The sequence below is a fragment of the Labeo rohita genome, chromosome 5, assembly GCF_022985175.1.
Source record: "Labeo rohita strain BAU-BD-2019 chromosome 5, IGBB_LRoh.1.0, whole genome shotgun sequence".
Taxonomy (NCBI): Eukaryota; Metazoa; Chordata; class Actinopteri; order Cypriniformes; family Cyprinidae; genus Labeo; species Labeo rohita.
In genome coordinates, this window is record NC_066873.1 from 23586176 (window position 1) to 23612837 (window position 26662).

At 36.6% G+C, this 26662-nt stretch overlaps 1 protein-coding gene across 1 annotated transcript; it reads left to right on the top strand.

Annotated features, from left to right (window-relative positions):
• The first annotated feature begins 6 nt into the window (after positions 1-6).
• Positions 7-26662, top strand: lrch2 (leucine-rich repeats and calponin homology (CH) domain containing 2). The gene is made up of 9 exons (XM_051111139.1): positions 7-156; positions 521-559; positions 2036-2176; positions 9829-9882; positions 15992-16055; positions 19889-20001; positions 20817-20954; positions 21120-21197; positions 23756-26662. Exons 1-9 carry the CDS (start codon positions 25-27, stop codon positions 23873-23875), a joined length of 879 nt encoding a protein of 292 aa, XP_050967096.1. The 5' UTR covers positions 7-24; the 3' UTR covers positions 23876-26662.

Consider the following 26662-nt stretch of genomic DNA (forward strand, 5'->3'; position numbering starts at 1 on the left):
TCTGCACACATACGCACAATCTTAATGCAGTCATCCGTAGGCCCCCATTTGTATGTTTTAAAAGAGCATGTCTGCATGTCACTCATTGTTTCTGTTTTTCTTTACAGTGCATCACTAGACGAAGGAAGCAGCTCAGCCTCCGGCTTGAGTGGACAGGTACCAGTATATACATGTCATGCACCACTGCAAACACCCCTGCTGTTGTATGCATTAATGCACGTATCAGTTCATTTTGCCACACCTGGTAAGAAATGCTGGCTGGCTTTACATTGGAAAGACAATGTGATTCATTTTCTGTGCAACAGCACTGATGGTAGACTTTTTCAGCCTGTGTGAAACTTTTCTATTCTTTTATACTTTAAACTGTCCTTTTGTCCATTTATCCATTTAAAAAAATACTATGGGAATCAGTGGATACCAGCAGATGACTTACAGATTTCATCTGGCTCTGCTTTATCATTGTTTGTGAATTCCATTCGCCCTCATTCTTTGTTTTGTGTGTGTATTTTTTTTTTTTAAGGAGACTGATCTCACTGATGAAGATGCAGCTTTCTCTGAGGTCACTCTTCAGTTCATCACATTCCTCCTTCTCATTAATTTTTGTCCTTACAGTAAAGCTTCTAAAATCCACTGTTCTAGTCATATTTTTACTCACCCTGTCAACATTTTCACCGGTTCCACCAATATTTACACCACTGTTTAAAAGTTTGGGTCGGTAAGATGTTTCTTGTGTCCCAAATCAGCATTTTATTATTATTTCTGAACAATCTTGTGACACTCAACACTGGAGTACTTGCTGCTGAATATCACATAAAAAAAGTATATGCTGTTTTTACTGTATTTGATCAAATACACCTTGCAGAATCTGCTAAATGTTAATTATTTTACCAAAATAAGAGGGATCATACAAAATGCATGTTATTTATTTTTTTCAGATTTAGTACTGACCTGAATAAGATATTTCACATAAAAGACATTTACGTATATTCCACAAGAGAAAATAATAGTTGAATTTATAAAAAAAGTTGTTCATGAGTCCTCTGTTTGTCCTGAACAGTTAAACTGCCTGCTGTTCTTCAAAAAAATCCTTCAGGTCCCAACTATTCTTTGGTTTTCCAGCATTTTTATGTATTTGAACCCTTTCCAACAATGACTGTATGGCTTTAAGAATTTGTGGGACCTGAAGAATTTTTTTTCTGAAGAACAGATTAACTGTTTAGGACAATCAAGTGACTCATGAACAACTATCACCAAAAAAAACAAAAAAAAAAACACACACACACACACAGCTGTGGATCATTCAGGTAACAGCACAGTATTAAGAATCAGGTGTATGTAAACTTTTGAACATGTTGAACATGGTCATTTTTACAAATTCAGCTGTTATTTTCTCTTGTGGACTATATGCGAACATCTTTTATGTGAAATATCTTTTTCAGGTCAGAACTAAAAAAATAACAGGCATTTTGTATGATCCCTCTTATTTTGGTAAATTAGTTAACGTTTTGCAGATTCTGAAAGGTGTATGTAAACTTCTGACTTTAACTGCAAATGCAGCCTTGGTGAACACAAGAGACTTTTTTCAAAAACATTTCTAAAAACCTTATCATCCCCACACATTTGAATGGTAGTGTACATTTTTCTTTACAACATGTTTTCTTCACATTTTGTTCACCTCTTTTTTTGTCTTGACAAAGCTAAACCGATCTCCATTGATGAACACTTTTGCTGAGAAACAAATGAATACTAATACGTTTTCAAGACATTCTTACTGATGCTTTCATGCGTTTGGTTATTAATGGCATCTTTCCCATTTTCCCAAAATTTGGCGTTATGGCCAAAAATATCATGCGATTTGAATGTTTATCAGGATGTTCGTTCCCCATTAATCTGGAAGGTAATGCTTTCCACATGTTAGACCTTGAGAATGAATATAAACAACTTGTTTGTTTAAAACTCCACAGACTAGCTACCTTTTAATTTAGGGCCCCATAAAATCGATTTTGAGCCCTGTTATTCTGTTATTGTCCCACAGCCTTCTTCTTCTTGCTCGTTTGATGGAAGTTTGAAATCAGAGAGCAGTGACTCAGAGCCAAGATGGCCGGAGGTTCCGCCTGTGCTCAACCAGAACGAGGATCGGAGGAGAAACAAGTACCTGAGAAAAGACTACCTGAAGGTACACACCCAAGCACGCACATGTTCTCGGTTTTCTCACGCTCATATATTTTGTTTGCTCACATATACCTCTCTCTCTTACTGGTTTTGTCAAAGACATACACACACACACACAAACACAAATATGTAATGACTTCATGGCACTTGAGACTTGAATATGTCACAGGACTATTGTATATGTCAATAGAAGTATAGCAATATGTTGCAATACTCCTAGTCTCAGCCCCTGGTTTTTGCAGGCCAAGACTAATACCTTATTGTACGTCAACCCTTATTTATGTGAATAAAGATGTGAGGCGTTTATTAGGGCCCAAGCACCAGTGGTACGAGGACCATATTGGAATTGCTCAGTTTCTTCTTCTTCTTCTTCTTCTTCTTCTTCAAAATTAATCACATATTTGAGGGCCTAAACATACTCAAAAACTCATGAAACTTTGCATACACCAAAGTGGTGAATATTTACGTCTGATATGGGTTTCAGAAATATCAGCGAAGTGCCCCTCGAGCTACATTTCACATACATGTACAAAATTCGGCAGACACATGTAACACATGCAGCACCTACGAAAAAATCCCCTGGAAACCCAACAGCAAGTCTGTTATTTTGAATTTTCTCTGCAAGTTTTGTGCCATTTTCAGGCGTATTTAAACAAACACCTACTAGAGATATAAACAGATCAACACCAAATTTGGTGACTGTAATCTAAAGCCCTTTGTGATGTTAAATTGCAAAAATGTTGAGTTGTCGTTGAAGGGCGTGTCTGTGGCAACCCGACAAACTTCGATGTTTCCCCATGAAACAGGAAGTTGTTATAATTCAGGCGTACAATTTCCAATCTGTTCCAAACTTCAATCTGTTCGATAAGAGTCCTTCCCTGAACATACAGTCATTGCCAAAAATATCGGCACCCTTGCAATTCTGTCAGAAAATGCAACACTTCTCTCAGAAAATTGTTCCAGTTGCAAATGTTGGTTATTCTCGTGCTTATTGTTTTTGTTTGGACTGCAACGACACAAAAAACAGAGAATAAAAATCAAACTTGATAAAATTTTACACAGAACTCAAAAATGGACTGGACAAAATTATTGGCACCTTGTCAAAATTGTAAGAAATAATTGCTTTTCAAGCATGTGATGCTCCTGTAATTGAGACACACCTGTGGCAAGTTACAGGTGTGGGCAATATAGTAATTACACTTGCAACCAGTTAAAATGTGTGTCTGTGGTTTTGAGAGACAAAATTGTGGAAAAACATGGACAATCTCAACGCTACAAGCCCATCTCCAGAGATCCTAATGTTCCTGTGTCCACTATGTGCATTAGCATCAAGAGGTTTACAGCCCATGGCACTGTAGCTAACCTTCCTGGACATGGACGGAAGAGCAAAATCAATTAAAAATTACAACGAAGGATTGTTCGAATGGTGGATAACGAACCCCGATTAACTTCCAAACAAATTCAAGCTGATCTGCAGACACAAGGTACAACATTGTCAGCTCGCAACTATGCATCGCCATCTGAATGAAAAGGGACGCTATGGTAGGAGACCACTGCTGACACAAAGGCATAAAAAAACAAGACTGGAGTTTGCCAAAACTTATGTGACAAAACCACAATCCTTCTGGGAGAACGTACTGTGGACAGATGAGACAAAAGTAGAGCTTTTTGGTAAAGGACATCATGGCACTGTTTACAGAAAAAGAAATGAGGCCTTCAAAGAAAAGTGCACAGTCCCTACAGTCAAACATGGTGGAGGTTCAAAGATGTTTTGGGGTTGATTTTTTTTTTTTTGCTGCTTCTGGCACTGGATGCCTGGACTGTGTGAACGGTATGCGTCTCCACCAGAGGTCATGGGTCTTCCAGCAGGACAATGATCTGAAACAACTTGAAATAGCACTCAGAAATGGTTACACACAAAGTGCTGGAGAGTTATGAAATGGCCAGCAATGAGTCCATATCTGAATCCCATAGAACACCTGTGGAGAGATCTCAAAACAGCAGTTGGGAGAAGAAATCCTTCAAATCTGAATGACCTGGAGCAGTTTGCAAAAGAAGAGTGGTCCAAAATTCCAGTAGAGAGGTGTAAGAAACTCATTCATGGTTACAGGAAGCGATTGATTTCAGTTATTTTTTCCAAAGGGTGTGCCACCAAATATTAAGTTAAGGGTGTCAATAATTTTGTCCAGTGCATTTTTTGGGTTCTGTGTGGAATTGTATCAGATTTGACTTTTCTTCTCTGTTTTCTTTTGTGTTGTTCCAATGCAAACAAAACAAAATAAACGTGAGTGCCAAAACATTTGCAACTGTAACAATTTTCTGAGAGAGGTGTTGCATTTTCTGACAGAATTGCAAGGGTGCCAATATTTTTGGCCATGACTGTATTTTAACAAGACTAATATTCAGTTATAATCATAGCGCCACCTACTGGGAAAAGGAAAAGACTTGTTTACACTAACTTGTCTGATCTGCACTAGACTTTACATGTTCGGTAAGAGTCCTGGCCCAAAGACATCTAAAGGCCAATGTTCAGTTACAATCATAGTGCCACTGCTGACAACAGGATATGTCATGTTTTACACTAATTCAAACATATCATGTTCAACATACCAAAACTTCATATGTTTGATAAAAGTCCTGGCTTGAAGACATCAACATGCCAATGTTCAGTTACAGTCATAGGACTGAAAAAGACAATAAAATTCAGCATTCTGGAAAAACCCATTCTGACCTCAGTTTGACTTGAGATGCTTTGGCACAGCCTCAAGAGTGTGATTCACAGCAGAAAGACACCCGATATTTTACCTAGCTGAAAGAGTTTAGTGAAAAGGGTTTTAGTGCAAAACTCATGACCTGAAAGCTTGTCTGATTTACAGTTACAGAAAACATTAGTTTGAGGATGTTTCTGCTAAAATAAGGATTATTAAATGAAGGGTTCACAGACTTTTTCCCATCCTGCACAGTGACTGTTTACACAGTGAGTTCAATAAAATATGAACATGTATCAATGTCACGTATGAGTCATATGAAATCCAGGTTTTCCTGTCCTTTGACTTTTTTTTTAAACTGAGCAATTTTGTGTGTGCGTGTATGTGTGTAAACACTGAAAAGTAAATCTCAAGGGTTTAAAATGGCTGACCTGCAGCCTTTAGGTTTCTTGGCAGGACACACAGAAACACATATCCATAAGGGAATTTCCCTTAACTGTTTGTCTCTTTCACATGTGCATTTGCTTTGCACTTCCATGGAACTGTCAAAAGAACAAAAATTTGAAAGCAAGCCCAGTCTAAGCCCAGATGACTTCACTGTTTCCTCAGTAGTGACCTGTACCTGACAGGAAGAATGAGAGTCCTTTGATGATTTGATTACTTTGGTTTATTAATTGGATGCATGTTCATCAGCATTTACTTTTACAGTGTTTTAGTCTTTCCACTGCTGTATACAAACACTGATGGAGGCGTGACATTTAAAACAGTACATTTGCATATTGCCACACAATAGAATTCCTGTTCACATCCCGACACACAGCTTGTCAACCACGTTTCTATTTCCTAATTGAAATGTGCTTAATGTTGTAATTCAATTGCTATGGCTAGGTGATTTTACCCAAAAGAAAAGAACAGGCTTGCGTACAGGATTATTAGTCATCGGCCTCTATATGAAAGATTTTGTGTATTAAGTTTATCTGCATTTTTTCATTTTTCGTTGCGACAAGAGCAGGGTGATGCCAGGCTGAGAATTTTTTATTTATGCTGGGTTTTTTTTTTTCATGTTTTGTCTGTTATATTATTTCTCAAGCCAACTTACTGATCTACTACTTAAGATTCTTCTTCTTCTTAGCACGCTAATCATGCGCGAAACATGCTATCAACATGCTAATCAGGCTAGAAACATGCTAGTAACTTGCTAATCATGCTAACAACATTCTAGTAACTTGCACATTATGCTAACAACATTGTAATCAGCTTATAAAATACAAGCAACAAGCTAATCATGCTAAAACATGTTAACAACATGTTAAATCATGTAAGCAATGTGTTAAATCTATTACAACTGCTTTAAACTTTCAGGCTAGGCTTTCTCAAGCCAACTTAAAGTTTGTTCTCAAACTTTACTCATCTAGTATCATACTGTCTTCTTTAAAAAAAGAGAGTTGTATTGCCTTGCTGAATAAAGCCTCTGTTTTATAAAACACTTAAACATTCACAGTTAGTAAATGCTGCTCCACACAAACTTTTTTCCAACAATGTTAGTTTGGGACACTTATATTGTTTATTTGAAAATGCAACACCAACTATTATCCCAAATTTGTAATGAATTCTATAAATCTGTTAGCAACAAAAGAGAAGTTGTAAGGTCTACATACCGTTTTCCTCCAAAATAAAAGTTTTATGGTTTAACGTTTGAAAGCAAAGGCATAAATATTAGCATTGATTTATCAGTAGTAGTATTATTAAATACTTTGGGTTTCTTATTTTACAGTGAAATAGTATAATTAATACAGTAATATACTAATTTACTGGTTTGTTTGATTTTCATATTTTAATAGAAAATATTTTAATAGTACTAATCAGTATTAATTATTGTGAATGTTGTTTAAGACAAGTACTTTCTTGAAAAATAAAATTCACATGGTTTACAGTTATCTGACATATTAAGCTGATTTGGGAGAGAGTAGTTCAATAACCAAATAATGACACACTTGACCTTTGAGGTTTAGTGATTTAACGTAATGGTTGCTGTAGGTATTTGGTATTATTTTGATTGGGTCTTTTGAAATATCACAGCGTATGGCTTTTATATCCAAACATTTTCTTAGAGTGATTATTTAAATTACATGATACAAATACTGTTTCCATGTTTGGGATTTTCTTATGCTATATTCTTTATTAGATGTGAAAGGGAAATGTGGTTGTAGGAGTCATATTTGTTTCCATTTTTAACTGAATTTAATTGATTAAATAAGTAGTTCACTTCCAGTACTAAAATTTACAGATAATTTTCTCACCCCTTTGTCATCCAAGATGTTCATGTCTTTCTTTCTTCAGTCGTAAAGAAATTGTTACTTGAGGACAACATTTTAGGAATGTTCTCCATGTAGTGGACTTCTATGGTGCTTTGTGTACATCCTGTGTAATCCGGGTCAGTACAGTTAGGGTATGTCAAAAAAACTCCCATCTCATTTTTTCCTCCAACTTCGAAATCGTCCTACATCGCTGTTTTACCTTTTTTTGTAAACGGCGTTTAACCCTCCTTGCATGTTCACTTTGTAAACACTTGGTCGGTACTTCTGCAGCGATGTAGGGCGATTTTGAAGTTTTGAAGTTTGGAGTTTTTAGACATATTCTAACTGTATTGACCTGGATTACACAGAGTTCACATGTGCATCGCAGAGCTAGACAAGACGAGCATTTGAGTTTAAAAACTATGTAAATTGTAATTTTTTTTTTTTTTTTTTAGAAAATAACATTGTTTCTCTAGATAAACCCTTCTTCCTCTGCTGGGATCATTTAGAGCCCTTTGAAGCTGCATTTAAACTGCATTTTGGAAGTTCAAACTCACAGGCACCATAGAAGTGTGCTATATGGAGAAAAATCTTGATGTTTTCCTCAAAAAAAAAAACATAGTTTATTCACGACTGAAGAAATAAAGGCTTGAACATCTTGGATGACATGGGGGTGAGTAAACGATCTGTAAATTTTTGTTCTGGAAGTGAACTTCTCCTTTAAAAATAATGAGAAATGTTTTGTGAAAGTGAGCATTTGTCATTGGTGAGCTAGAATAATGAGTAGCCTTCTAAGTCAAGATATTAAGGAGTAACACTAGGATGACTAATTCATATTATAATAATTCAAGTTTCAACAAGAGTGTATCAGTGAATCAAGCAAGATCAGACAAGTTCTCAGCTTTCCACAGAAATCAGCAATAAATTCACCGATCCATTAAATGTACAAATACACTGTAAAAACGCAACTGCATATTTTCCAGTTTACAAAACTTTTTGAGGCTCAAATACTAAAAAATGCAGTTTCCTTGAATAAAAACCAGACCAACAGAATTACCCCAAATATTGTCCCAACTAGTCAAACACAGTTGTCTGAACAAAGAATTTCATATTACTGAAATGTTAAGGCTTTGTGAGATCCCAGCATGCATTGCAGCATGAATAAATGATGCAGGCACTGTCAAAGGGTTACTGTTTTCTGTTTGCTGGCTTCATTTATGCTTTTTCGTTGTTTTGTCATTATTGTTAGTGGTTTGTTATGCTGTGATGTAAAAGCTCATCTCTTTTAAATTTATTGATTGCCACCATTCTTTAGGGTTAGTGTCTCAAGTATTGAAGCTTAGATTATGTTCAGCCACTTAAATCTATATTCTGGATATCTTAGTCTTGTAGGATGTCTATATGAAGAATTCAGATGCAAAAACAGCTAAAAGCCATCTCGGTCAAAAATGAGATAATGGTACTGAGTGAATGCTCTCAACACATATTATACGCCCATCAAATACTTTTACTTCAAACTCGCTGAGTTCCAGCCTCAGCCCAATCAGAAGTGCCAGTACTTACATAGAAACCTATACAAAGTAGGCAGAAAGAAATGCTCATTTTAAAGAAATACGTCAGATGGATTTAGAGGCTTTTGCATCTGAATTCATATATTAGACTAAGTTGTCTATTATGGTTTTAATAACATGTTTGTTATTTGTAAATAGACATAAAAATGTTAATGTGGTGACCGAAAGTAATAAATTGACTCAACAGTAATTGTTGTTTCAGTTGCTGTGACAAGAATATGTTTATTAGCAAAATAAGATAATCATTGGATGAACAAACTAATTTAGGTTGAATGAATGCAGTATTGTTACTTGTTGAGACAGCTCAACGGTCAGTGCCTTGTTTTTTTTTTTTACGTTTTCTCAACAGTTTTTACAGTGCATTTGTAGTCTCATTGTGCTTGTCCTTAACCAGACATTTGACTAATTGCAAAATATCTGGTCTGTATTACCAAGTAGGCAGTTATATTCTGGCCTTTAACTACCTACTTAGACAGTAAGAGACTTTCTACTGTCTGACTGACACATAAAGTGATGAATCACATTTCTTTTTTAAATCTGAAATTGATCTTACCACAACAATGACACTGTGAGAGTTTTTTTTTTTTCTTCTTATGTGGCATAAAGAAAAAAACAAAATTTGTCAGTACAAAAGTAGTAATTATTGGTTATTTCACATAAAACAGAAACCAGAACAGAAAGCTAACTGTACACTTCTGCTTATGGATGGATGGTTATCTTGTCAGATTATGTTACCTTTCCAGGTACCAGATTTTGACTAGACTAATTCTAACCAGATTGTTTGGAAAAGGAACTTTATTCTTTTATCTCTAGATCGGTGGTGCTCAACCACTTTCCTGGATCCCCTCCAACACTTCACATTTTGCGTCTCCTTAATCAAACACACCTGATTTAGATCATCACCTCATTAGTAGAGACTCCAAGACCTACATGCAATATATGTAGCGTTGGGGGGGCTCCAAGAATGTGGTTGAGAACCACTGTTCTAGACTATTTATTGCATTTATGATGTTAAAGGCCGATAATGTGATGAATATAACAAATCTGATCCTGTGCCTCCCTTTGTTTTTCCAATTCCAGTATAAGTGCCAAAGTGCTCGAAGAAACTCCAGTGGTAACGACAACGATTGTGAGGTGAGACTTTGTGTTGTGATTGTCTACATGCCAAGACCGCCAAGTTTCTCCTAGCATGAATATTTATTAGAGGCCAGCTGAGAGTCCCTTCAGACAGACACAGAGCAGAGCTATCATGAAATGCACTTTCAGTTTTTTATAATAACTCCCAAAGTTATTATAAAAAAAAGTAAACACCCACTGATGTAATTTAATAGCTTCATTGCACCATATTGCTCACCATTCTTTCCAGCATGATATGTGTTTTGATACTTGAGATGGCTAGCTCTCTGAAAGACTGTGTATATTTGAGTCCAAGCCAGATCCTGAGGCAAAACATTTAAACAACCACAAAAAAATTGAAAGGCAACCACAGCAATTGCAACAGTCCTTTAAAGCATGGTAATTTCTTTTGCTTGCTTATTTGCTTAATTTTTGGTATATAGTTTCAAAAGTACTATTGTTGCATGTCGTATTACAAAGGCACTGCGTGTATGCACATATGTACTGATTTTATCAGCAGGACTCAAATGATACTTGGTGTCTTTATATCGTTAAACATGTTTAACATTTATTACAAAAACACTGTAAGATTAAAAATACAAAGATCAAATATAAGAGAACAATCTGTAAAGACTTATATTCTCAACTCACAATTTGAAGGAATATCAGCTGTAAGTATACCACTGTTCTTTTGTTTTGTGGAAAACAGTGATCAAAATTAGAGAACAGTCCCCACTGTAGCACCAAAGAAGATTACAACCATAGACAGGACCCCCCGTCTGAGGGTTGCCCCCCACCCCAAACAAATACCATTACAATGACTCTGTGTATTGTAAATAATATAATGGATATATAATTAAAGTGGTCATCGGATGCTAAGTTCACTTTTACATTCTGTTTGAACATAGTAATGTGTTGCCCTATAATGATAAAAATCCATGCAGTGGTTTTTAATTAATCTGTAAAAATAATATTCCCTTTTTTAAATTGAGCCATTCTCAGATTCACCAACAGAGGCCGCTCCCACGATAGTTGATTGACATGAGCATCTTACCTCAGAACAGCTGTAACTCTTTGTTTCGATGCCGGAGCAGGGATGTAAATTAGACAAAAATATCTCAGATTGAGTGATTGAGGTGTTGTGTTGCTGGATGTAATAATGAACATAATGGTCGTCATTTACTCCTGACATCTGAGCTGCTGAAGATGCAGTGGATTATGTTTGTTTGTGAAGGGAATGCGCCTCCCGATCTATATATATCCGTCTAAGTTTGTGCGAATCATTCGTGATCCAGCTTCACTTACAGCAGAAATGATGTTTGATAACAAAGTTCGGGAGGAGCACGATCAGATAATCAACTAATTTGGCTCAGGTGCAACTCGTCTAGGTAATCATCCAATCTAGCAGAAGTCATATATATATGCACACAGCCATCTTACCTCCGTCATTCGACTGTTTTTCGGCATCCCCCCTCCACCCCAACTCCTCACTCTTAATCTATCCTCATCCCACACTTGGGATGGGGGGAGTTCTCTAGGTTCGGGCCATGTTCCGGGCTCGGAGCCCTCCCCCAGGACAGCACGCCAAAATATGCTTACTGTTTACTCAACCAGATTAGATGTAAGGGTGAACTCGTGAAGTGAGTATCTTTGCGATCGCCTTTCCTAATTATGTGCTAGTTAGCGGCTGAATGCGGCTAAAGTAAACAGGCTCGTCTCTCCACAAAGAGAAGAGAGGGGCGGGGCGAGCAGAGCTCATGTGCATTTAAAGCAGCCACGACCAGAATGAGATTATTTTTGCAGAGCTTATTTTGGCAAGGTTAAAAGGGTGTTGTTTTACACAATTGAGAATTTTTAACCAAAGTACAGTACTGTGCCAAAGTCTTAGGCACTAGTATTTTCATCAGCTAAAAAATGGTTTAAAGTCAGTTAAAGTCAGTCTTTTGCTGTAGGAAATATCAGATTACATTTCCAAACATTCATTTTGTCATTAATTCTAATAATCCAGTGAGATTTTTGTTTGCACAAGGAGTCTGACAACAGCGAGTGCTCTGCACAGAGATCTGATCTCATCATCATCCAGTCTGTCTGGAACGACATGAAGAAACAGAACAAACTCAGACAGACTAAATCCAAAAAATAAAATGTAAAAATGCTGTAAAATGAGGATGCTGTCATAAATAGATTTTCTTTATCAATTACCTTTTATTAACTAAATGAAATCAACATTTGGTGCGACCGTTCTTTGCGTTTACAGCAGCTTTTGCCCTAGGTGCACTTGCGCAAAATTTTTCAGGTAGCTTTGCAGGTAGGTCTCTTGAAGCGTCTTGGAGACGTTGCCACAGTTCTTCTGGATTTACTCTGTTTCAGTTTGTTCTGTGTCTTCATGTCATTCCAGACAGACTGGATGATGATGAGATTAGATCAGTGTGGAGCACTGGCTGTTGTCAGACTCCTTGTGCAAACAAAAATCTCACTAGATTATTACAATTAACGGCAAACAGAATGTTTGGAAATGTAAACCGATATTTTTTACTGACACACTACAGCAAAAGATAGAAATAACTTACTTTAAACCATTTTTTAGCTGGTGAAAATACTAGTGGCCTAAAACTTTTGCACAGTTCTGTATATTGGTATATAAAGAATCATATCAACTTCTGAAAAATGGGCATCTGATGACCCCTTTAAAATAATTGTGTAAGTAGTAAAACAGTATAAACGCAAAAAGCGTTTTAAGTTCAGAAATGTTTTGAGTCCCCCCTCCCTTGCCTAACAGTGGTTTGGTCCACTGCCTGCTTTCCCCCTTTACCAATGCACACACTCGAGTCCGGTGGGAGAGAGCAAAGTTCTTCAGTAGTTATGTGTAAGTAACTTAGGCTGTCAAGGCTATTTTATTCACTTCACTTTAAACATTGTGTGAAGTGATTCCTTCTCTTTATTAAGATGATGCTGGATCATTAATAAATTAGTCATGACAAAAATGATGATATCCGAGGGTTATCAAGCTTAGCTTTGTTTAATACTGTGGCTTGTCACCCACTACAACGAAAATGGCGATAACTGATATTAAGCTAATTTTGTAGACCTACCGATGTGTTGGGTTTTGCTCAATATGATGTTAAGTGGCAGATCAGTGAGTTTGCTGCAGTTGAATATCTAAATAAGAGACATCCTCAGTCCCAGAGGAAACCTAAAATACTATGTGCAAAATAATTCAACGATTATAATATGACCGCGTGGTGAATCAATCTCATATTTAAACACTCCGTGCTATGTACACATGCTGTGTACACATATCTATCTTTACCAGTAAAATGTTGGCTGTATTATTTGTGTCCTCTTTAGAAATTGCTCTTAAGAAATTTTATGTTTATTGTCCCCCCTACTGTTACAACTAAAATTTTGGAGGGTTACACTGTCAGAAATTAGTAGGAAGTGTAGAGGCCCTTGCTTGCTTTTGACAGGGACATTGTCTTGCATGCAGTTTGCAGGCTGATTGGAAGATGCTTGCGGGGAAGGAACTGCATGTTGCTGAAAAACAAAGTGCATTCACGCTGCCATGTAGCTGTACAAGGCCTTGTTTACACTTGGTATTAAGATGCATTTTGGTCAGTTGGACCACAAATGGAGACACATAGCCGTTTTCTGCTGCCAGTGTTATTAGCAAACACAAAGTTTTGTTTGTGTATATGTATGGGCTTTTTCAAATATTTCAGAGCAATGGAAGACATATGGTCGGACAAATTTGACATGTTCGCAAAATTAGATAAAAGAGAAAATGCGGCAAGCAGCCGCTTTCGTTTCGTTTCGGCCTGTCAAAGTTTAAATCCCATCTGATAATCACCACATGCGTGTCTACACTACAAAAGCAATCTGATCGAATGCGTTTTCGACCACCTCTGAATATGGTCGAAAGTGGACAAGCTTAAAACGTTTCACACCCAGTTTACACCTGTGCTTAGCGTTGTCCACTTGTGATCGGATCGATTAAAACGCATTTTAAAACCAGGTGTAAACAGGGCCTAAGAGGCCCAACTCCTGCTGTAGTAAACATCCCCCAATCCATGACACTACCTCCTCCACCTTTCACTGATTTCTTTATGCACTTGGGCTTCAGTCATTCCCCATTTTGCCGCCAAACTAAATGTTTCCCAAATAAATTGACCCAAATAAATTAAACTTGCTCCGAAAATGTACAGATAATTTACTCACATCCAAGATGTTTGTGTCTTTTTTTCTTCAGTCAATAAGAATTTATGTTTCTTGAGGAAAATATTTTAGGAATTATCTCCATATAGTGGACTTCAGTGGTGCCCCCAAGGTTGAACTTCCAAAATGCAGTTTAAATGCAGCTTCAAAGAGCTCTAAACGATCTCAGTGAAGGAAGAAGGGTCTTATCTAGTGAAACGATCTGTTATTTTTGTCTTGTCTCGTCTCTGCGATGCACAAGCGTAGTCTGTGTAATCCGGGTCAATACAGTTAGGGTGTGTCAAAACTCCCATCTCGTTTACTTTTTCATCGTCAAAATCATCCTACATCGCTGTTTTACCTTTTTTTGTAAAGAGCATTTGATCGTCTTTGCATGTTCACTTTGTAAACACTGGGTTGTACTTCCAGCCCAATCTCATGGCAATTCTTACATATTTTACGAGGTGGCTAATTTGTAATTTGTCGATTTTAGCTAAAACGTATGTATTTGACGAATTGCATAATACGTATGAATTTGTACGAATGCCCTACACCTAACCCCGCCCCTAAACCTACCTGTCACTGAGTTAGATTGTACGAAATCGTACGAATTAGCCACCTCGTAAAATACGTACGAGATAGCATTAGTACTTCTGCAGCGATGTAGGATGATTTTGAAGTTGGGGAAGAAAACAAGATGGGAGTTTTCTGACATACCCTAACTGTATTAAAAAGTATATAAGCTGTCAGTTTGTTTTGAAAATGAACGATCGTTTTGCTAGATAAGACCCTTCTTTCTTGGCTAAGCCATTTGAAGCTGCATTTAAACTGCATTTTGGAAGCTCAAACTTGGGGGCACCATATATGCAGAAAAATAGTGAATAGTTTTCCTCAAGAAACATAAATTCTTATCAACTGAAGAAAGAAAGACATGAACATCTTGGATGACAAGGGGGTGAGTAAATTATCTGTAAATTTTTGTTCCGGAAGTGGACTTCTCCTTTAAGGAAATTAGCACCAGTTGCCAGATTAACGCCAATAACTTGGAGGTATCTGTGAGTGTACGCTAATTTTGATCAGAGTTCTTTTTCAAATATCTCATTTATGTTTTTATACTGTGCTTCAGAATTCATTTGTGAAGTATGTTTAAAAATGGTTCTTTTTTCTCCTCTTAGAATAACTTCAAATAGGACTAAGCACCTTGAAATTTAGGAAATTTTACATTGTTCTCAAATTTTGATCTCCACTGTACATGTACTTACCTGCATTGCATCTGATGACAGAATGCTTGGCACTGCTATGTCTTTCAGTAAAAGTAAAAAAAAAAATAACAGCATGTTTAGATTAATTCACAAAACAGTCTGTTGTGAAATGTGAAGAACAAACAACTTTATCTTTTAGCCACTCAGGCACATCACTGAACTTCAGTCATGCATTTCTGATCTTTTCGGATCTAAGCACTCCTGTTGGTCACGTTTTGTCTAGACTACTATATCATAGTTTTTAGCTACCTCCAACTGCAACATAAGCATGTATAGTTTAACTATTTTCATATTCCTTTCACTCACTTTCATTATGAGTCTTTTCAAGAAAGTTCCTGTTTCATCCTTTATCAACGATTCCAACCATAGAAATATCTATAGTCAATATGTTTTTTCTAGTCATGCGCAGCTTTAAATATTTCATCAGTTACAAATATGCTCTTTGTGAATGCAATCTGTAAAATGTTTTGAAAGTTCATGGTAATTCGTTGGTCAGATGTTGCGGGAAACCTGTTTTTTGTCTCATTCTGTAGAAGTTAGAAGTAGAAGTAGAATGCTACAATTACAAAATTCATGAGAAAGAGAAACATCTGTGTAAAAACAGACAATTTCAGTCAGAAGAAATTGAATTAATTATAAAATCCAGCAATGTTTCCGTATTTGTGCTGTTACAGGAGGGAATGCGATCTAATGATTTCACCACAACTCTCACTGTTTTTGGCCTGAAACCCAGATCAGGTAAAGTGTTATCCCTTCTATTTCTCTCATCACAAGACTTGGCAGCTTGGCAAAGCATTTCCTTTTCAGCGTATATGAGCAATTAAAGTTATATTTATGTGTTAGCCAAATAAAATAAAATAAAAAATCATTTTTTCTCTGTTAAAACAATCAATTTCTAGCAGTCACATTTTAAACAGACAAGCATCATGTCTGAAGTCCTAACTACATTAACAGCAGTGTTTGCACATACATCGTATTTTGAGACTGCATTTAACTCTGATAATACCTTTCATCACCTTTGTTTAATTTCTTTGGAAAGATGTCGTAAACTGTGGTATTGATTTAGTGGTATTTCTTTATCATTTTGTCATTTTTAATGACATTGCAGTTCAGTGGAAAGCACAAGGAAGGCCAGTACTTCCTGTCTAACAGAAATACAATACAAATTATGCTGCACATGATAGTAAAACCGCTTGTTTTGCAATGTTATCAGTCTCACAAATGCTTCCTGTTTTATTGTTTATGCCATTTATATTTTTAAAATATTTAATTATCAGCAGAAAGACATCAACAAGACAAAACATGCTTCTCTGTATTTTATTGGTCATGTAAATTAGGCCTCATAGCAATGAGACATACAGGCGTGGGACCAGTTGCATAACCTTAGCCTCTATGTTAAGACTATCCATCCTAATAGTATGTGAGATTACAATAAGTGTGTCCCCAAGGCATACAGTCATGGCCAAAAATATAGGCACCCTTGCGATTCTGTCAGAAAATGGAACCCTTCTCTCAGAAAATTGTTGCAGTTGCAAATGTTTTGGTTTAAATCTAATACAATTCCACACAGAACCCAAAAAATGCACTGGACAAAATTATTGGCACCCTTAACTTAATATTTGGTAGCACCCCGTTTTGAAAGTTTCTTACACCTCCCTACTGGAATTTTGGACCAGTCTTCTTTTGCAAACTGCTCCAGGTCATTTAGATTTGAAGGATTCCTTCTCCTGCTGTTTTGAGATCTCTCTACAGGTGTTCTATGGGATTCAGATTTGGACTCATTGCTGGCCATTTCAGTACTCTCCAGCGCTTTGTTTGTAACCATTTCTGAGTGCTTTCTGACCCATGACCTCTGGTGGAGGCGTTCTAACACTGGCCACTACGTTACGCCCCAAAATTCTTTGGTAATCATCAGATTTCATGATATCATTCACACAGTCAAGGCATCCAGTGCCAGAAGCAAAAAATCTTTGAACCTCCACCATGTTTGACTGAGATGGACTTGTAGCCTTGATATTGTCCATGTTTTTCCACAATTTTTTCTCTCAAATCCACCAACTCTTTACACTTCTTTCTTTTCTCCATGCTCAGTTTGACACACAACACAAAGGCTGAGTCAGCTTTTCTCTACTATATTTCCCACACCTGTTTCTTGCCACAGGTGTGTCTCAATACAAATTACAGGAGCATCACATGCTTGAAAAGCAATTATTTCTTAGCTACAGTGCCATGGGCTGTAAACCTCTTGATGGTATTGTGCCTAGTGGACACAGGAACATTAAGATCTCTGGAGGTGGACTTGTAGCCTTGAGATTGTCCATGTTTTTCCACAATTTTTTCTCTCAAATCCACAGACAACTCTTTACACTTCTTTCTTTTCTCCATGCTCAGTTTGACACACAACACAAAGGCTGAGTCAGCTTTTCTCTACTATACACCTGTTTCTTGCCACAGGTGTGTCTCAATACAAATTACAGGAGCATCACATCAGCAATTATTTCTTAGCTACAGTGCCATGGGCTGTAAACCTTTTGATGGTATTGTGCCTAGTGGACACAGGAACATTAAGATCTCTGGAGGTGGACTTGTAGCCTTGAGATTGTCCATGTTTTTCCACAATTTTTTCTCTCAAATCCACAGACAACTCTTTACACTTCTTTCTTTTCTCCATGCTCAGTGTGGCACACAACACAAAGGTTGAGTCAGCTTTTCTCTATTTTAATTGGTTGCAAGTGTAATTACTATATTGCCCACACCTGTTTCTTGCCACAGGTGTGTCTCAATACAAATTACAGGAGCATCACATGCTTGAAAAGCAGTTATTTCTTACAGTTTTGACAAAGGTGCCAATAATTTTATCCAGTCCATTTTTGAGTTCTGTGTGAAATTTGATCAAGTTTGACTTTTCTTCTCTTGTTTTTTTTTGTGTTGTTGCAGTGCAAACAAAAACAATAAGCATGAGAATAACCAAAACATTTGCAATTGGAACAATTTTCTGAGAGAAGTGTTGCATTTTCTGACAGAATTGCAAGGGTGCCGATATTTTTGGCCATAACTGTAGTATGCTGAAAAGAGTATGCCAAAATTCCCTGGATGGTCTACTATTTCAGGTTGATTTTTGAAGTGTGGATCCTTGCACACTCTAATGGCTAATATTGCCCACAATCCATTGCTCTTCTACTACACACTCAAAAGTGTGTGCTTTTTCTTCACCAAAAAGAACTTACTTTGAGGCCGTAGTATATTTAGGCACATTGGGATGTGGCAAGTGTCTTAAGAACTAGTCTGACCAACTAGCAGTTAGCCAAAGGGTAATCAGTCTTATTTTTTGGATTCAACTAAGACCAATCAAACTGAATTAAAAAATTCAACTTTTAAGACTAGTCTTAACCTTTTAAGCAACTGGCCCCTGGTTTCACAGACAGGGCTTAGACTAAGCCAGGCCATAGTTCAATTAAGACATTTAAGTAATTTTTATAAACGTGCCTTTTATAAAGTGTGCATCTTGAGACAAAAACAAGGCACTGATGTATTTAAAGATCAAGTTTGTTTCAGTTGAAACAGCTCAGACTTACAGCTCACAGTTGAAAAAAGCAGTTCTCAGTTGAAACAGCTCAATTACTTTTAATGGCCATGTAAGTCTGTAATATCATCCAGTAAATAATAGTCTGGCCTGACAAAAAAGGAACCGGACAAACAGTTTGACAAAAGACGGGAAAGTCTTTTCTGAAGTTGTTTACACTTTGTTTATTCCACATGAAAGTGTGTTAAAGGAGAAGTCCACTTCCAGAACAACAATTTAGAGATAATGTACTCACCCCCTTGTCATCCAAGATGTTCATGTCTTTCTTTCTTTAGTCGTAAAGAAATTGTTTTTTGAGGAAAGCATTTCAGGATTTTTCTCCATATAATGGACTGATATGGTTCCCCGAGATTGAACTTCCAAAATGCAGTTCAAACGATCGTATTTTCTCCCTCAACTACAAAAATCATTTCAAAATCATCCTACATGGCTGCAGAAGTCTTTGCAAAGTGAACATGCAAAAAAGATCAGACACCCTTAACAAAAAAGGTAAAACAGCGATGTAGGACGATTTTGAAGTTGAGGGAGAAAATACAGTTCAGGAAGAGCAAGACAAGACAGTTGTTTGACATTAAAAAGTATATAAATTGGATTATTTTTATGAAAATAACCGATCATTTTGCTAGATAAGACCCTTCTTCCTCGGCTGGGATGGTTTACAACCGCATTTGGGATTGTCTGAAGCCGCATTTAAACTGCATTTTGGAAGTTCAAAATCGGGGCACCACATCACTCCATTATATGGAGAAAAATGCTTAAATGTTTTCCTCAAAAAATGTAATTTCTTTACGACTGAAGAAAGAAAGACATGAACATCTTGGATGACAAGGGGGGTGAGTACATTATCTGTAAATTGTCATTCTGGAAGTGGACTTCTCCTTTAATGGACTCAATAATTCAATAATTTACCAGACTCAAAGGTCAGACAGGGGAAGCTTGCAATGAAGAGGAACAAGATAATGATGTTGACTATGTATCTACTACTCAGCCTTCTCCCGTGGAAATCGTCAAGACTTCAGCTCCACAGACCCAAGCTTCACCATGAGGAGAAAAATGGAGCACCTCAGGGAAGAGATGGAGCAGATCAGACTCTTGCGGCAGGTCAGAATTCCATCGAATTATATATATTTGACAGTGTATAATGAAAAATTATTTATTCATATCTCTAGGGTAAGACACGTGGCGCTAATTAGACAAACAGATAAACAGATTTTTTTTTTTTTTGGTATGAGCTGATCCCAGAAGTTTAAATTGGTAAAAGTTCTTTGTAAATTTGTTGATTATGTTGTCAAATGGTATAAAAGTTTCTTTCAACAGTCTTTAATTGCTCTGTTTTTACTTGTCACTGGCAGCTCTTACCAACAGTGTTATTTTTACTTGTTCAGTCATGATGTCAGAAAGGGATCATATATTTCAGACAATAGTTAGCAAGGTGTAATCAGAGAGGGCAGGAACAAAGAATTCCTATTCAGTTCTCAGGAAAAGCAATGAAGTATATGCAATTAAACCACTTCTCACATGCGTTTCACATGAGAAACTCTATTTGTATGGCACACTATTTGAGTTTATTCTTGTATAAGGTTCCGCTTCAGTTATGATGCTGTATTAGACTCCCTGTGTGTACATAGCATCTATAGACTAGTTTTTATGTAAGAAGTGAGTGTGAGATTAACTGAAGCTGAAGCTTGCTTGTCCTTGTTAATGATTTCCAATCATGTCCAATTTCATATCCTCCACCTCAGCTTTGTGCTGTCCTTGGTGCTGAAGGGCCACTCGTGCGATAGCCGGAATGACTGAAAAGAGCACAGACGTCTTATCTCGACGTTTAGAAAATGGATGATTCTTGGTTCACATGATACACCTATGCTTTATTTGGAATGAGATGAAGTAAACGGAGTGTTTGTGTGTGTTTGCAGAACCTTGAGTCTAGGCTAAAGGTTTTGCTGCCAGACGATGTGGGCGCTGCCTTGATGGATGGTGTTGTTTTATGCCATCTGGCAAATCACATTCGCCCTCGTTCCGTAGCCAGCATTCATGTACCTTCCCCTGCCGTGGTGAGTTTCACTAAATGTTTAATACAGACTTTCAAATGAAATCATATTTTCTGAATTTTAATTGACATGCGTTGGTAAATATTGCGCATGCAAAACTAGCACATAAATAGCTTGTTTTGTGGTTCTGTTTGATATTACACTTTCTGTCCACAATCCCTCTAACAGCCAAAGCTGAGTATGGCCAAATGTCGGCGGAATGTTGAGAACTTCTTGGATGCATGTAAAAAGCTTGGAGTGCCACAGGTAAGATTGAGTGTTTATTTTGTTTTGTTGTGCGAATACATGATATATCAGCACCATATCAGTTATCAGCATATATCTGTTTTTTAAATCAGTATCAAATTAATATTTTTTAATTACAACCTAATCTAGCTTTTACTTAAAGATATATTGATTGATTATAAGATTTAACCCTGCAAGAACATGTTCTCTAGAAGGCCCTATGCAATCTGTTTTGTTTAGTTTTTTCCCCAGTTTCTGTTTTTATTTATTTTATTTAAAATTATTAACGTCTAATTATTCTAACAAAACTCGTGTCTAATTAATTGAAATCATGAAACTTATAGTTTAACAGTAATTTATTAAAAGTTTAACAAAAAATAAACTTTAGGGCCTTATGAAATACTTTTTTTTTTTTTTTCTCAAATTCAGTTTTATTTTTGCCAAATTCTGTTTTCCATTAATTTTCTTGATTTCATTTTTAAATGGTTTCATTACATTTTAATAATCAAAAGCATCTCTAATTAATTGATTTTATTATTATTGTTGTATTTATTTCTTTTTTGTTGTTGTTGTGTATTTACATTTTCTGGTAAATAATTTTTCTGGTAAGTGTTCCTTAAAAAAATTGTTGTAATAAAAATCGTATTATTGGTAGTAGTAATGTCATTACATTAAGTAATATATTTCTGTCACAGTTTCTTCAGGTTAACCCAAACTTGTATTTTGAAGGTTTGCTGTGTAATCTTTTAGGTTTTTATTTGTTTGACATGACGATAGTTTTTCTCAAATGAAAGGGTAAAATGCTCATGAAGTGACTCTCAAAGCAGCCCTAGAGATGTTTATGTGTTCATGTATTCCTGTATTAAGCCGGCAGAGGCTGAAAACACATAAGCTGTGCAGTTATGTATAAAAATGTTAAGATGAAAATGTATCCATTCATTATCCATACACATTCAAAGGTTTAAGTTCAGTATGATTTTGTTAAGAAATTATTTTGTATTCAGACAGTCGGAGTAAAGACATTTATAATGTTATAAAAGACCTAATGCCTAAAAAATGTATCATGGTTTCCACAAAAATATTAAATAGCACCACTGTTAGAGCCCTGCATTTCAGCCTGGGCCCAATGGGCCCTGACTTTTTTTACGCCCTCGGGCTGGGCTTTGGACCAATGTTCACGTCATAGTTCAGATGCGGACCAAGCATCGGGCCTGTTTTAGGCTTCTCCTTATTTGTATATTTTAGACATCCATCAATTACGGTGATTAAAAAAAATTTACAGCGCTGGTGAAAACAACACAAGACCAGGTTACCGCAACTGTCAAGAGCGGCTCGGACGGTGTTTAGTGTCACCTCAAGCAGCAGTAGCAAGTGCGCCTTCAGCGCAGCTGGAAAAAAAATCTGCGTTCAAGTGCACGCAATAGGCTAAAGCTTGCCACAAAGCACCAGCAAAAGTAATTACCATGAATGTGTCAGGGGAAATATTAAGGAGATATTTGAATTATTTATTAATAAACTAGTTTTTCTGAATCAGTGGAGCAAGGATGAAGTTGACAATCTTGATTCACTAAAAACTTTACTTTTTTTCAAAATTAACTTAATTAAAAAAAAAAAATAATAACATCACTTTGACATTACATACAAAAATGAACTATTTTAATTGCTGAAACAGTAGTACAAGCTGTTTTGGGAGAAGGGGAAAAAAGACGGGCTCGGGTCGGACTTGGGCCGAGAATTCTGATAAGCTGTCGGACAAGGGCCGGGCTAGAGCCTAGATTTGAGGCCTGTGCAGGTCTCTAACCACTATTTTCAACATTTATAAGTGGGTAGTTGACGTATCAATGTGTCCTGTGGTGTGATGGAAAAATGTAAAAAAACAAAAAACCTCTAACACTGAAGATAAACCTCTCTCATGCTATTTGTAACTGTAAGAATGAAGATACATTTTCTCGTGTTATTTGTATGTTACTTTTTTTTTTTCGTACATTTTTGCTATGTCACACCATAGGACACAGTCCAATTTTTATTTGTCAGCTACCCAAGTAGTATGTCTTGAGCAGCAAATCAGCATATTAGAATGATTTCCAAAGGATCATGTGACACTAGAGGAATGACATCACAGGAATAAATTGCATTTAAAAATATATTTAAATAGAAAAGTTATTTTAAATTGTAATAACATTTCACAAATATTCATAAATATTACCGACCCCAAACGGTAGTGTATTAAACTGCTGTAATGCCAGTTTATGTTTGTTTTACCGTATTTTAATCATCTTTTTGTCCCAGCAGAAAACTTTTTTATAAAGCACACTTACTCGGGTACTTGTTTTGTAAGATTTTCCCAGAATTTTTATGTGTTGATTTTAAAAATCTTTATTTTTATGTTTGCTTGGTTTTTATTTTATGTAACTTTTATATTATCCCAGGTCAGTTTTTGCCATAAAATTGCCTACTATTGCCTACTAACTACTATTACTACTACCACTACTTAATCGTCTTTTTAACAAGGTATTTAGGTTTAGAAAACCTGCCATTGTTCTTTATTCATACTTGCGTTTACTTGTGTTTTTAAACAGGACAAGTTGTGTTTGCCGCATCACATCCTAGAGGAGCGAGGTCTGGTAAAGGTTGGTGTCACTGTACAGGCACTGCTGGATCTTCCGTCATCAAAACCCAACCAACTTTCTACCATGTAGCATCGCTGGATCATGGGACGTCTACTAGCATCCCTTTACCCTGCCTTACCACCTCATTCTCACTCCTCACTCTCAATGCTGATCTTTGACCTACTATGGGGAGGTCATGACCCTTCACCCTTCACAACTGTGGTGAACAGGTCGGCTTCCCCCTACCTCTTACAAGCCTCTCTGGAGGGGTCTAGACATTTTAAACCTTCAATATCTTGCCCTATATGAGGGAAAATGTAATTCTTAAAGCCACAGATTTCATTCTGAGGGGAAACACCTGTTTCTATTCTACAACTGGCAATGCCGTCTGTCCCCTCTCAATGCTGGACGCCTCAGTCTCCTTTATTTTGTGTCTACTTCTCATCTCTCTCATGTTTGCTCTTCTCTTGGACCGGTGAGCCCCCAGCGGGCGAGGACATGAGAAAAGCCTGCAGCTGTCTGGCCGATTCTGGACCAGAGGGAAGATGATATTCAGTGCCCTCTCCTGTATGAAGTCACTAAGAGCTGTCAAACATCTTGTTACATTCTGACTGTTGTTTCCTGTCTCTTTGAAGAAGTAAGTGGGGCAGAGACATGTATTGATGTGCATGTAATAACAACCAGACCATTAGCGAGGACACCTGGAAAGGAAAGTGTTGCCATAAAAACTGACACTGCTGTCGCAGCTGTTGATGTATTGCAGTCAGGTGAGTCATCGGCACTGCATTAGAAAGTAATCATATCTTTCTGCATGCCTGGGCGCTTGACAGTGCAGATACTGCTCACGTGGCCATGCAAAACAAAGACTTTTCTGTTTTCTTCTACGTAAATGCCAGCTTTGCCTAATGTTTGTTTTCATTAGTGTTTTTCTCACAGGTTTTATTAAGTGCTTAAGTTCTCATATCCTGCGTATGACAGGAATTCACAACATGATGAAGTTTCATGCGTGCCAGTGTAATTGCATTGTGCTATATTTTTGTCTGTTGTGCAGGTCTTGGCAGGTATGGAAAGCTTCAGCACTAAAAATAGGTCAATTGTTAGCATTTGCAAAGCCTAATTATAATTACAGAGTAAGAACAGTTCAATAATGAAAGCGGTGCGTTTGATTGTATGATTAGATACACAATCAGCTAAAGAATTTGTGATTTGTAAAGAAACAAATCAGGAGAGTCTTTGATACTTGGAAAACTGAATTAAGTAAAGGGTTTGATGTGCAGCAGTTCGTTCACCACAGTAAACTGTGAAGGTTTATAGAAATTTTAAAATATGTACAAATAGTTTTCATTTGTTTTATCTGCGAGTTTATTTATTTACTTTTATGTACTTTTGTATGTTTTATTTATTTCTTTGAGTTCTATTTACTTCTTTATCAACCTCAGAACTACATTAACTGTATTGTCCAAAAATCAGCAATACTTTTCAGAAATTCTGGAGTGTAATTTATTCGTTTCCAAACATGGAAACTGGGGCAGTCATCTTAACAGGTTGTAGCTTTGGAAGTTCCTCGCAGGCAATTTCTGTATGTCACTGTATTTACACAGAAAGCCGCTATTTTTAGAAGATCAGATGTCAGTGTTTACATGTCCTGTTTTGGGGATAGACTGTACATGTGGTGCATCAGTAAGTGATTTCTCCACATATTTAAAAGTTCCTGATAATTTGTTTACCCCATGTTATCCACGATGTTCATGTCTTTCTTTCTTCAGTCGAAAATAGATAAAGGTTTTCGAGAAAAACTTTCCAGGATTTTTCTCCATATAGTGGACTTCAGTAGTCGTCAATGGGTTGAAGGTCCAAATTGCAGCTTCAAAGACCTCTACACGATCCCAGCTGAGGATTGTGGTCATTTACTAAAAAAACAAGTGGTCATTTTCTAAAAAAACACAAAAAAAAAATTATACTTTTTAACCACAAATGCCTGTCTTGCACTAGCTTGACTTGGCTATGCATTACATAGTCACGTTGGAAAGGTCACGTGTGATGTTGAAGAAAGTACCAACCCAGTGCACTTTCAAAGCAAACATGCAAAGAAAATCAAACAGCCTTTACCAAAAAAAAGGTAAAACAATGATGTCAGATGATTTTGGATTTGTTTTTCTCCATAGACTGTAAAAATGGCTGTGAATTTAACGGTAAAAAACTGTATGCTACAATAAAAACCTGTTAAACGGTTAACGGTAAGTTCCCCTGTTATATACGGTGAACAACTGTATTTGACATTGCATGTAATTTTACGGTAGTAAACTACCGTTTTTGGAAGTGAAAATTTACAGTGAATAACCGTAAATTGACATTCCCAGAATTCGCTGTGTTACATTTTGTGATGTTTTGTTGTTGAAATAACTGTTTCTTCTTGGTTTTTTCTTATCAGTTTTGTACACCAGTGTTGTATGCTTTGTTTATTGCATTATTTCAGTTTCATGTGTGTTACCATGGTGGGGTTTAGTGTTTGTGTGAATGAAACTGTGCACCTTTTGTATATGTGTATCATGTGACTTTCTCATCACCACCTGCTTTTTCAGAGTATTACAAAGGTACAAAACAGATTTCAGTACTTCAATAGGTTGGTACATTAACATTACATCAGTTAATGCAATTACGGTATTTAAATGTAAATTTAAGTTCAGCCGTTTTTTTACCGTGAAATTTAGGGATTTTTTTACAGTGTACACTACACGTGATGAACCAAAGCCCATCACAAGCACCTTTTAATTATTAAAATATGATGGACAGTGTCATTCACACAGACAGTAAACACCATCATGGTAACACACATGAAACTGAAATAATGCAATAAACATTAACAACATTGTAACA